Raw genomic sequence first — 12,971 nt, 5'->3', positions numbered from 1 at the left:
ACTGTTCTGCCTTGGTAGTCTCCAACCTGATGGCCTCAACATTGATTTCTCTAATTTCTGGTAACCCCCCCCCTCTTCTCCCCCCACCCCCACTTTTATTTCTCCCTCCTCCTCCCACTTTTGCCTTCCATCATTCCTGTGGCTCCCTCACCCCTTTTTTCCCCTCCCCCCCACCCTCATTACCTGCCCTATTCCCCACCTACTTCCCTTTATTCCATGGTCCACTGCCCTCTCCAACCAGATTCCTTCTTCAGCTCTTTGCCTCTTCTACCCATCACCTCTCAGCTTCTTATATCTCCCCGCCCTCTCCCACCCACCCACCTTCCCCCTCTCTCCCAGACTCGCCTATCACCTGCCAGCCTGTGCTCCCCGCCACTGCCCCCCACCAACCTTCTTATTCTGGCTTCTCCCCTCTTCCTTTCCAGTCCTGATGAAGGGTCTTGACCCAACACATCAAATGAGTTCCTCCGGTGCTGTGTGTTAGACTGAGAGCTGACACTGACTCAATGGGCTGAAAAGCCTTCTGCAGGTCAGCCATATTCACATATGCCTAATATTTCTGTTTGCTCCCCTTAAAGTTTAAAGCTTACAATTTGTTATCATTCACAGTGGGTATAAGTAATGCCTGACATTTCTTCCCCCCCTCCCCTCACCAATGCTATCAATGTCACTGATTCCCATGCAATTAACAGAACAGCAGTCTGCTTCTTGAAAGCATTGATCCCACCAGGGGACTAACCTGGCAATGTAACTGGTTGATCTTGTTGCTCTATGTAACGTTTTAAATTAACCTTTGGTCGATTAGATCAGAGGAATGCAATCTGGGGCAAAAAAATTGCAAAGCTGAAAATCTGAAACAAAAACAGATAATTCCAGAAGCACTCAAAAAGTCAAGCATCACCAGGGACAAGAGAAAGAGTTGATAGAGTTAAAAACCCTTCAGCAGAACTAGAATAGTGAAAAAAGTGTGTTAAATTGCCAGGGAGAGAAAGGGAACAGAGGGAATGTCTGTGATCAGGTGCAGACCCAAGTTGTCAGGTAACAACCAATTTAAAATCCAGCAGTTGGAATCAGAGCAGTTTGGCATAAAGCTGATTAGGGAAAATATTGCAAAAACATTTCTGGACACCAACACATCTGTAAGTAGATTAATTGATTAATTGGTTTATTATTGACACGTTCCAAGATAGTGAAAAACTTTGCTTTGCATGTCATCCAGGCAGATCATTCCAAACACATACAATCGAGGTAGTACAAAGGGAAAAGCAATAACAGAATGCAGAACATAGCGTTACAGTTACTGAGGAAGTGCAGTGCAGGTAGACAATAAGGCGCAAAAGCCATGACGAGGTAGACAGACATCAAGAGTTCATCTTTACTGTACAAGAGCTCCATTCAGGAGTCTTACAATAGTGGGATAGAAATGGTCCTTGAGCCTGGTGGTACATGTTCTTGAGCTTTTGTATCTTCTGCCTGATGGAAGTTTGGTGGGGTGGGGGAGAAGGAAACAAAGAAGAGAGAATGAGCAAGGTGGGAAGGGTCTTTGATACCGTTGGCTGCTTCCCCAATGCAGCGGGAAGTGCAGATGGAATCAATGGAGCGGAGGCCGGTTTTCATGATAGACTGGGCTGTGTTCACAACTCTGCAATTTCTTGCGGTCTTGGACAGAGCAGCTGCATACCAAGCTGGATAGAATGCTCTCTGTGGTGCATCTACAAGAACTGGCGAGGGTCACTGGGAACATACCAAACTTCCTTAGCCTTCTGAGGAAGTAGAGACACTAGGGTGCTTTCTTGGCCATAGTGCCTATGTGGTTGGACCAGGACAAGCTATTGGTGATATTTACTCTCAAACATCTCCACCTCAGCACCACTGATACATATAGGGGTGTGTATGCTGCCCCACTTCCTAAAGTCAATGACCAGCTCTTTTGTTTTGCTGATGTTGAGGGAAAGGTTATTGTATTGGCACCATGCTGCAAGGCTCTTTATCTCCTTCCTGTACTAAGTCGTGTCATTGTTTGAGATCTGGCCCACTACGGTGGTGTTACCTGCGAACTTGCAGATGGATTTAAAGCAGAATCTGGCCACAGAGTTGCGAGTGTATAGGGAGTACAATAAAGAGCTGAGGGTGTAGCCCTGTGGGGCACCAGTGTTGAGGATAATTGTGGCAGAGGTGTTGCTGCCTACCCTTACTGATTGTGGTCTGTTGGTCAGGAAGTCAGGGGTTCAGTTGCAGAGGAAGGTGCCAAATCTTAGGTCTAGGATTTTGGAGATAAGTTTGTTTGGAATTATGGTATTGAAGGTGGAGCTATAGTCAATAAATAGGAGTCTGACATAGGTGTCTGTGTTATAGAGATGTTCCAGAGACGAGTGTAGGGCCAGAGAGATAGCATCCACTGTGGACCTGTTTCAGCAGTAGGCGAATTGCAGTGAGTTAAGGATGTCTGGGAAGCTGGAGTTGATGTGTGCCTCAACCTGCCTCTCGATGCACTTCATTATGTTGGATGTCAGAGCCATCAGGCAGTAGTCATTAAGGCATGTTACCTTATTTTTTTGGCACCAGGAATGATAGTGATAGTTGGGAACCTCAGACTGGAGTAGGGAGAGGTTAACAATGTCTGTGAATAATCCCGCTAGCTGATCCATGTACAATCCAAGGACATGGCTGGAAACTCCATCCAGGCCAGATGCTTTTCATGGGTTTACTCTCAAGAATGCTGATCTCACATTTGTAACAGTGACTGTGGGTACAAGTCCATCAGAGTCTGATGTCATTTCATTATTCTTCTGTTCAAAACGTGTATAGAATGCACTGAGCTCATCAGGGAGGGATACATTGTTGTCAGTGATACTGCATGGCTTTGTCTTACAGCCTGTTATAGCAAGCTTTGCCACAAATGATGGGTGGTCTAGTACTCTATTTTGGTTTGGCATTGTTTCTTGGTATTCCTGACAGTTTTACGAAGTTCGTAGCTTGATTTCCTGTATAGGTCAGGGTCACTCTGAAAACCCTGTAACACTCAGGCATCATCATCTTACAGCAGTGCTCCCAAAGGTTCCATCACTAAGCTAATATATCATTTGCACAGGTGCTTTATGCATTTGAAGTGCAGTGCATCTGACATTGCATATTTCCTTTGCTGAGACTCCAGTGGCATCTTCTTTCTTGGTGAAGAATGATGTAAAGTATTCATTTAACATCTCACCAATTCCCTCCAAAAATTTTCTTTTGGGTCTCAGTTGGACCCCATTGCTCATTTTACAATCCCCTTCTTCACATGACTATGAAATTTCTTTGGATTTTCTTTTATGCTTGCTGCTAGTCTTTTCTCACACTCTCTCTGGCTTTCTTGTCCAACTTACTCCATTTCCAAACTTCCTGTAATCAGCCTGGTTCTCATACATTAGCATTCTGGTAGCTGTCATACGCTTTCTCTTTCTGCTTACTTTCACTCTCTTAGCCATCTATGAAGTTCTGCCTTTAATTTCCATACTTTTCCCCATCAGGGGAATGTACCTAGACTAACCAAAATATTGCTTCTTTAAAAGGTCTCCCATTGTTCAATATTTGTTTGCCCAAGAAGCTTTGATTCCAATTTAGAAGAGCTAGATCTGTTCTCATCCCAATGAAAATGCCTCTTTCACCCAATGACTAATTTTTATCTTGGAGGAGTGATCCATATCCTTTTGCAAAGATATCCTAAACCAGGACTGGCAGCAGAACCAAAATATTGCAATCCTATTTTAATCTTCAGCATTCACTTACTTTCATCACAACCAAACCACAGTGACACAATCAAATATGATTTATGTATTTAATCCAAATCAAGAACCAGCTGGTGGAAATAAAGGAAATAAAATCCAAATTAAGCAAACAAAGTACATTTATATAAAGCTTTTGGTACGCCATGACAAAGATGTATGTTCAGATAAAGATTCAACCTGTCAGAAAAAAAAGATAATGCATGCTCAACCAATAACATGGAGCAGAAAAATCCTGTTTGAAGGGAAGAGAACAAAATTGCTTACAACCAGTTCATGAATTAAACACTTAATTCTGCAGCAAGGGCATTATAAGACCTCAGATCTAGTGGATTCCAGATACCAAGATGCTAATTTTAATCACTCCAACAAAGACCCTTTCATTCAGGGAAAACTAGTTATTGGCAACAACTATTGAGGATACGCTGAATGCAAAGTTCGACATGGTTTAAAATCCAGGTCAGAATGAACAAATTCCAATTTGCTGGAAATCTGTCAAATTTTATAAATGTGAATCAGCAAAATCATAGATGAATAATTTTCTAAAAAGAAACAATCATCCTATTTTTCTTTCTGACCTTGCATTAATCTGTCAATACTCTGAGGAAATTAATGAAACAACTGCAAATTGAGAGAAAACGTCAAGAATAATTAGCCTTTGTAAGATCTCATGACCAACTTAGAGCACCTTGATACACAGAATACTGAAACAAGAGTGACCTTACAAAGCAGCAGTCCAGAGTACCATCTGAACATCACAACCATACACCCTCCTACTTGCCAGCAAACTATACAGCTTGTGCCACTTGTTAGGCAGATCATCAGGACTGAGCACATGAAAGATGTATGCAAATTATTTTAACCTGGGTGACACACATTCTTGTCAAAACCTGGTCATGGTCCAATGGCAAGGTACAAGACAATCAGAGACCTGGTTTTATTGCAGAGACCCACCACACACAATGATGGATGAAAACACTAAGCAAATAGATGCACTCTAACCGTGCACTGGAAACGCAATCTTGACCATATCCTTTTGCACGTTGCACTCTTCCAACCTGATCTACTCTCTGCTTTAGCCTCCCTAACATTTGGCCCCCTTCCCCGAAATTCCTCTTCTCCTCCACCCCCCCGCCCCATTTCTACACACCATCATTCCTGCTTAGCCCTTTCTCCTCTCAATTCACAAACACTGCCCACCCATCTCCACCTGAACCTCTTCCCCAGCTGTCAGCTGATTGCTCCATCAATACGCAGAGCGTTACCACTCAACTCTTACCAATCACCCAACACCACCATTCTCCCACCCCCTCTGGTCCCAGCAGCCATGCTGCTCAAAGCCAGTGACTTAGCCCAGAACCTATAGACCCCTTCCAGAACACTCAAGGATCTTCAGTTAACCGCAAATGTTTCCCAATGCGAGTAGATTGTGGTTTCCTGGTTGGTGCATCCCTTTACAAGATTGTCTGCCCTATGGAAGGAGATTCATCAAGTGAGAAGGGGTCTATCATGCAGCACATCATTATCACTCAGCATATACAATGTCCCTAAACTCAGGGAACCTCTTGCTCCTTCACTCCTCCAGCTTGAGTTGTCCCAGGTACACAACTTTATACACATACATTGTTGAGACGCCCAGTTTGCAAATCTATGTAAACAAACTGCAAAAAAAAAAACAATGAATCACTGTTTGGCTCAAGTGCCATTCCAACTCAACTTTCAATACAAAACTCAGATAACTGAGCAAGTTATATGAACAAACAGAGGATATCTATAGTTTAAAAATGTAACTTACTTCCTAATTACAAAATTCTCTTCCTGTGTTCACAGAAACCTCACACTGTTGACCACTTACCACAACGGGCAAACAAGACCATTGCAATTCAAGTTAATTTTACTTGGTTTGGATATATAATAGTCCAATTTTGAAAGAGGTAAAATGGCAAGATAAATCCACTTTACAGCCTAACCTTGGATATGATGCAAATTGTCAGATATTTTTCTAAGCAGAGTCACTTCTAATGTCAGTCAAGCTCCTGTGCTAAAAGCTGACATGCTAGTGCCTAAACAGTTACTATTGTTTGGTTAGCTGCTCAGTTTGGATGGAATGTCCCTTGACCAACAAGTTAAGTTCATCAACAGCACTCACATCCATTAAAGTAATAACGATGAAGTGTTCTCTACTACTATACCATGTAAATTTAGTGCCCGAAAGCGGGATGCATTTTCAATTTTTCAAAGGAGTCGAGTGAAATTATTTTTCTCCACCATTGTGTTGAATACATGTTGAGAGAGAAGTTTAGACAGTGCCAACCACAAAGGTGGAGGTTCAGATGTGAAAGTAAAAAAATCAAATTAAGTACCTACTAGGAAATGCTCCAAGTATATCCAAAAACGAGCAGAGAACAGGCTGAGACAGCAACAATTGATTCGATAAAATTAGAGGTGGAGAAAAAAGTTGTCTCAACATTTTCAGGATAAGGAAGAAGGTAAAAATAGACTTGTCTGAACATTCAGGAGAGGTAATAATTTTTGGAATTATGTAACACAATTTTAAATTGATAAAATTGGTAAATTGGTTTATTGTCACATGTACCGAGGTACAGTGAAACTCTTGTTTTGCATGCCGTCCAGACAGATCATTTCATCACATCAGTGCATTGAGGTAGTAAAAGGGAAAACAATAACAGAATGCAAAATAAAGTGTTACAGTTACAGAGGAAGTACAGTGCAGGCAGACAATAAGGTGCAAGGTCACAGCGAGGTAGATTGTGAGATCAAGGGTCCATCTTATCGTACTAGGGGACCGTTCAATAGTCTTATAACAGTGGGGTATATGCTGCCTTGAATCTGGTGGTAGGTGCTTTCAGGCTTTTGTACCTTCTGCCATATGGGAGCTCCATTTATAATTTGTTATTTTAATACTAATGAACATTACTCATTCTTTGTGTCTTTAGAAGATAAACACATGTTCTGCATGTTGTGACTTGCTCTGCCAAATGTATTATGTATTAACCATTTAGCACAGAAAAGGCAGATGAATTTGTTTGCATCATTGCCCATGTTCAGTTCTCTGTTCTATCCTATTTTTCAGCACATTGCTATAAAGTTTACATTTATTGAACTCTTCTCAATCAAAGATGAAATCAGGTTGTGGCTGGCACAGAAATCTTAAGGTGTGCAAGATCTTCAATGGAGTCTAGATTGGAAACTGCAAGCATTGTTCTCACACCAATTAATCATTCACTTCAGCCAACTACAGACCCTCTTCTGTTTGATCTGGGTTACTGCATTCACAGGCAATGAACTACATCATCAAATCTTGCCCTTGGCACAAATTCCCTCTCCTTAAGTGCCACACACTGGCTTTGGCATCTCAAACTCAATTTACAGATGTTCCTCCAGCTACATGCAAAGTAACAGCACATATCTACTACAGGCTGAAACTCTCTAGTCCAGGATCCTTGGGACCTGACTGGTGCCAGGCCACAGAAAATGTTGGATCACAGAAATTGCCCACTAATCATCTTCCTCTGAGCAGAACTTTTTTTAAAAATATAGATATTCTCCAGATTGCACAGAGTTCCAAGAACTGTCTGTAACCTGAAGTTTTTGCAATTTAAAAATGCTGTCAGCTGAGGTCACAAAATTTGCACTGGCTGGTTAATTAACTACAGAATAGTACAGATTTTAGTTAGAATTAGCTAATTAATAGATCTGTACTACAGATCTACAACATGCCTGACCACGGGAGTTGCTGGATCACAGAATGCCAGACCAGAGAGTATCAACTTGTGTTAGTTATTGTGCAGGCTGCCAATTTCTTTCCAATGTGCAAAAAAAATGAACAGGAACATTAATGTTGGCACAAAATTATCCCAATTTGTGCTACGTTTCAATTGTTTTTCTAATTAACTAGATTAATACTCCGAAATTAATCCCAGCCAATGATGACAAATTTAGTGAACATCCCAAAGTTCTATAACTTAAAATGTGCCATACTGAACACACACAGGGTTTGTTAGTGCCTGTAATATTTGAGTACATTAAACGCCACTGTTTTCTAACTTTACAAAGCATATATGTTTCATGAATAACATGTGCAAGTTACCATGAAACATCAAAATGTTAAGTGGTCAAATATTGGAGGATGATTGGCACTCGTGCATCACAGCAATCAGAAACAAAATCCTGAAACCAGAATCCTTGAAATTTGGAGTGGGGATATTTCTAACCTTTAATCCATGAACTAATAGTTACTCAAAAGGTGATAAGCAATCACATCCAGTGTCACAACACTGTAGCACGAGTTAGAACATTCAGCACAGAATTGTTTCCAACTAAATCTTCCTTAAACTGGATTACAAGTAAAACACTCAAAATTCAATCTGAATCTTCCACATTTAATACACTAAAGCTACACATTTTTAAACTCACATTATAGTTCTTCTGAAATAAATTTGAACAAAGAATATTTTATTGGTGATAAATTATGCTCAAAGTAAATTCTTAAGACAGATCACAACTTTATTTTCAAAGGTACGTAAATAAAGGTAGTTGACATGATTAATCTTTATAGACTTTACTATCACTGATGTAAAAACCCATGCATAGTTAACCACAAGTCTCCAGTATAATTAAATGTGGAGATTTATTTAATTCTGTAGCACATTTTATAGTATACCATTAAAAATGTTTATGTAGTATTGATCAACGAAAGTGAAGGATGGCTCAGACCCAAAATCCAGAGGACCAAAATTAGAGAGTGAAATGAAGATAAACTGAAAGAAACTTGCGCAGCTGATCATGTAGTGACAAAGAAATGCACTTCCATCATATCCAAGCAGAGATACCATCTCCCATTGGCAACTGTCATGCTGATCTACAGTGGCATACAGAAGTTTGGGCACCCCTGGTCAAAATTTCTGTTACTGTGAATAGTTAAGTGCGTAGGAGATGAATTGATCTACGAGTCATAAAGTTAAAGATGAAACATTCTTTTCAACATTTTAAGCAAGATTAGTGTATTATTTTTGTTCTGTACAACTTTAGAGTGAAAAAAAGGAAAGGAGTACCATGCAAAAGTTTGGGCACCCCAAGAGACTTGAGCTCTCAGATAACTTTTACCAAGGTCTCAGACCTTCATTAGCTTGTTAGGGCTATGGCTTGTTCACAGTCATCATTAGGAAAGGCCAGGTGATGCAAATTTCAAGGCTTTATAAATACCCTGACTCCTCAAACCCTGTCCCAACAATCAGCAGCCATGTGCTCCTCTAAGCAGCTGCATAGTTAAAATAAATGATGCCCACAAAGCACGAGAAGGCTATAAGAAGATAGCAAAGCGTTTTCAGGTAGCCGTTTCCTCAGAACATAATGTAATTAAGAAATGGCAGTTAACAGGAACGGTGGAGGTCAAGTTGAGGTCTGGAAGACCAAGAAAACTTTGAGAAAACTGCTCGTAGGATTGCTAGAAAGGCAAATCAAAACCCCTGTTTAACTGCAAAAGACCTTCAGGAAGATTTAGCAGACTCTGGAGTGATGGTGTACTGTTCAACTGGCAGTGACACCTGCACAAATATGACCTTCATGGAAGAGCCATCAGAAGAAAACCTTTCCTGCATCCTCACCACAAAATTCAGCATCAGAAGTTTGCAAAGGAACATCTAAACAAACCTGATGCATTTTGGAAACAAGTCCTGTGGACTGAAGAAGTTAAAATAGAACTTTTTGGCTGCAATGAGCAAAGGTATGTTTGGAGAAAAAAAGGGTGCAGAATTTCATGAAAAGTACACTTCTCTAACTGTTAGGCACAGGGGTGCATTGATCATGCTTTGGGCTTGTGTTGCAGCCAGTGGCACAGGGAACATTTCACTGGTAGAGGGAAGAATTAATTCAATTAAATACCAACAAATTCTGGAAGCAAACATCACACCGTCTGTAAAAAAAAAAGCTGAAGATGAAAAGAGAATGACTTCTACAACAGGATAACGATCCTGAACACACCTCAAAATCCACAATGGACTACCTCAAGAGGCACAATCTGAAGGTTTTTCCATGGCCCTCATAGTCCCCTGACCTAAATATCATTGAAAATCTGTGGATAAACCTCCAAAAGAGCAGTGCATGCAAGACAGCTCAAGAATCTCACAGAACTAGAAGCCTTTTGCAAGGAAGAATGGGCAAAAATCCCCCAAACAAGAATTGAAAGACTTAACTGGCTACAGAAAGGACTTACAAGCTGTGATACTTGCCAAAAGGGGTGTTACTAAGTACTGACCATGAAGGGTGCCCAAACTTGCTTCGGGCCCTTTTCCTTTTTTGTTATTTTGAAACTGTAAAGGATGGAAATAAAAAAGTGATCTTGCTTAAAATATTAAAGAAATGTGTCATCTTTAACTTTATGCCTTTTGGAAATCAGGTCATCTTTTACTCACTTAGCTATTCACAGTAACAGAAATTTTGACCAGGGGTGCCCAAACTTTTGCATGCCACTGTATATAGGGTATGCATTAAACAGGAATTGCTCACTGCAAGTGTGACAAGAAAAATAATTGGACGACTGGACCATGTGGCCCCGTAGCTACTCTGCCACTCAATATTTTTTTAACTCAGCACCATTTTTATGCACCAACTCTCTATCCATCAATTCCCTTAATATCTAAAAATCTCCTATAAACTTTTCAACCTACATCACATCCACTCTAGAAACAAGGTCATCCCAACTTCAGTCAAAGCTGTATTATGCAGATGATACTTTGGTATGTGCTCAGAGGCCAAGTAACCAGGGACTAGTTCACAGACATGCATGAGAATGGGCCTTACACTAAACATCATTAAAAGGTCCTTTAAGAACCTGCACATGCCACCTTCCACTACCCCAAACAAAGGTTCACAAGGCGACTCAGAAAGTGTGGATCATGTTCCATATCTTGGAACAATCTCTCAGTAAAGGCAGACATTGATGAAATTCAGTCTTTGGCTGTCTGTGGAAAACGAGCATTGAAATATCGACATCTTACATCAGGCACAAAGTTTACTGTCTACCAGGTAGTGACCCCTGTTTTCAGAGTCATACAGCACAGAAACAGGCCCTTCAGCACAACTTGTCCATGCCAATCAAGATGTCCATCTAAACTAGTCCCACTTGCCCATGTTTGGCCCATATCCCTCTAAACCTTTCCTATCCATGTACTTGTCCAAATGTCTTTTAAATGTTGTTATTGTACCCACCTCAACTACTTCCTCTGGCAGCTCATTCCATATACTCACTACCTTCTGCATGAAGAAGTTGCCTCTCAGCTTCCTTTTGAATCTTTCCCCACTCACTTTAAAACTATGTATACTTGAGGCACGGACTACTTGCAGCATGCTCCCGAGCACCTAAGAGTTATCATCTACAACGTCTCCATAAAGTCCTCCAACTCCATCCCAACAAACAATATCCACTCTGAAGCCAAGATCCCCAGCACTGATCACACTTAGCCAGCTCCCAAGGGAGGAGGATTTTGGATGCATGTCAACAGCAAGACTCCCCAAAACACAAACACTTCATGCTGGGTTCTGGCATAACAAGAGATTCCCAGGGAATAGGCAGAGGAAAGAATTCAAAGGCTGATCGGGAAGCCAGCTTCAAAGATTATCACACGCCCCTTGGAAAACCTTTAGGAAACTGACCCACAGCCAGTCAGGACGGAGAAGGGATATTTGGACAAGCGAGTCCGGAAGATGCAGAAGCCCACTGCAAATGGTGCAAGTAACCCACCAACTACACACCCATACGGGCAAGCACCCCGGGGGCACTAGCAACGGCTGCTGGTGGCCGGGAGACCACCCGAGCAGAACCTGGGCGATGGAGGCGGTGCTGCAGCGGGGAGTGCGTGCACCCGGTCCGTGCACCGGCACCTCTGCCTTTCCGTCCGGGAGCCGATCTCCTGCGGTAACAAGTCCTTTGCAGGGCGGCGCGTTATCATTGTCGGGCAACAAACGAGTTTTGCGCGCCCGGCAAGTGCGGGCGCGGACCCGGGGGGGCAGTCGGCGCCCCGCCCCGTGCCCCACACTGCCGGGGGCTCGCGCGCTGCCCCGCGGCTCGGGGACGCGCCCTGCGCGGGGGCTGGGGGAGGGGGGGGCAGGACGCGCGATGCCCCGGGGGCACAGGGGCTCGCGCGCTGCCCGGGAGCACGAGGTCTGCCGGGGACGCGCGCTGCCCCCGGGGGGGCTGCCCCGGGGGCACGAGGTCTGCCGGGGACGCGCGCTGCCCCGGGGGGCTGCCCCGGGGACGCGCGCTGCCCCGGGGGGCTGCCCCGGGGACGCGCGCTGCCCCGGGGGCACGTCTGCCGGGGACGCGCGCTGCCCCGGGGGGCTGCCCCGGGGGCACGAGGTCTGCCGGGGACGCGCGCTGCCCCGGGGGCACGTCTGCCGGGGACGCGCGCTGCCCCGGGGGGCTGCCCCGGGGGCACGAGGTCTGCCGGGGACGCGCGCTGCCCCGGGGGCACGTCTGCCGGGGACGCGCGCTGCCCCGGGGGGCTGCCCCGGGGGCACGAGGTCTGCCGGGGACGCGCGCTGCCCCGGGGGCACGGGGGCTGCCCGGGGACGCGCGCTGCCCCGGGGGGCTGCCCCGGGGGCACGAGGTCTGCCGGGGACGCGCGCTGCCCCGGGGGGCACGGGCGGGAGACGGAGAGGCGAGGCCACTCACCCATCGGTTGATCGCGTTGCGGAACATGTCGCGCTGTCCCTCCCTCCCGCCGCCCGGCCTGTCTGTCTGTCTCTCTCCCTCCTCCTCCTCCTCAGCCGCTGGGATCCGACAGCGCGGCAGCGGCGGCGGCGGCTCCCCTCACGACCCGTCGGCGCTCCAGCATTTCCGCGGCCCTCGCCTCTCCTCAGGAGGATTTTATTTTTCCGCTCGGGCTCGGCCGTTCACCCCGCCCACTTCTTGCCCACAGCCCCTCCCCGGCCGCCTGCTCCTCGCACGGCGGACGGAGGCTGCGACGCTGACGGGCGCCAGCTCCACCTTCCCCCCGCCCCAGCGAGCCCGCCCTTTCTCCGGGGGCGCCCCCCGTCCGCTCCACTGCGCATGCTCGGCCGGGCCGGGCCCCGCGCGGCGCCCCCTGGGAAGTGTAGTTCCAGCCTCTGCAGCCGAGCCCGGCGCCCGCCTTCCACACACTGAAGGCGCTGGGAGCACCGAGCGCAAGCGGCAAGCGGTGGAAATTA

At 45.1% G+C, this 12,971-nt stretch overlaps 1 protein-coding gene across 10 annotated transcripts in view; it reads right to left on the bottom strand.

Moving 5' to 3' along the window:
* The window catches only part of atp11c (ATPase phospholipid transporting 11C), a 126,633-nt gene extending 113,886 nt beyond the window's left edge, over positions 1–12,747 (bottom strand). For 7 of the 10 annotated variants that reach the window (XR_007956752.1, XM_052021002.1, XM_052021005.1 and 4 more), the window contains exon 1: positions 12,457–12,746. Coding sequence is in view for 8 of the 10 variants with exons in the window: in XM_052021002.1 (XP_051876962.1) it covers positions 12,457–12,483 (27 nt within the window). In the remaining 2 variants the exon portion in view is untranslated. Of the gene's footprint in view, positions 1–12,456 lie in introns of all 10 variants that reach the window. The other 3 variants (XR_007956751.1, XM_052020998.1, XM_052021006.1) reach the window with 2 other exon arrangements.
* Positions 12,748–12,971: the final 224 nt, after the last annotated feature.

Source organism: Pristis pectinata, chromosome 8 (genome assembly GCF_009764475.1).
Source record: "Pristis pectinata isolate sPriPec2 chromosome 8, sPriPec2.1.pri, whole genome shotgun sequence".
Lineage (NCBI taxonomy): Eukaryota > Metazoa > Chordata > Chondrichthyes > Rhinopristiformes > Pristidae > Pristis > Pristis pectinata.
The sequence above is the reverse complement of the archived record's forward strand: the minus strand, read 5'-3'. Positions and strand labels throughout refer to the sequence as shown.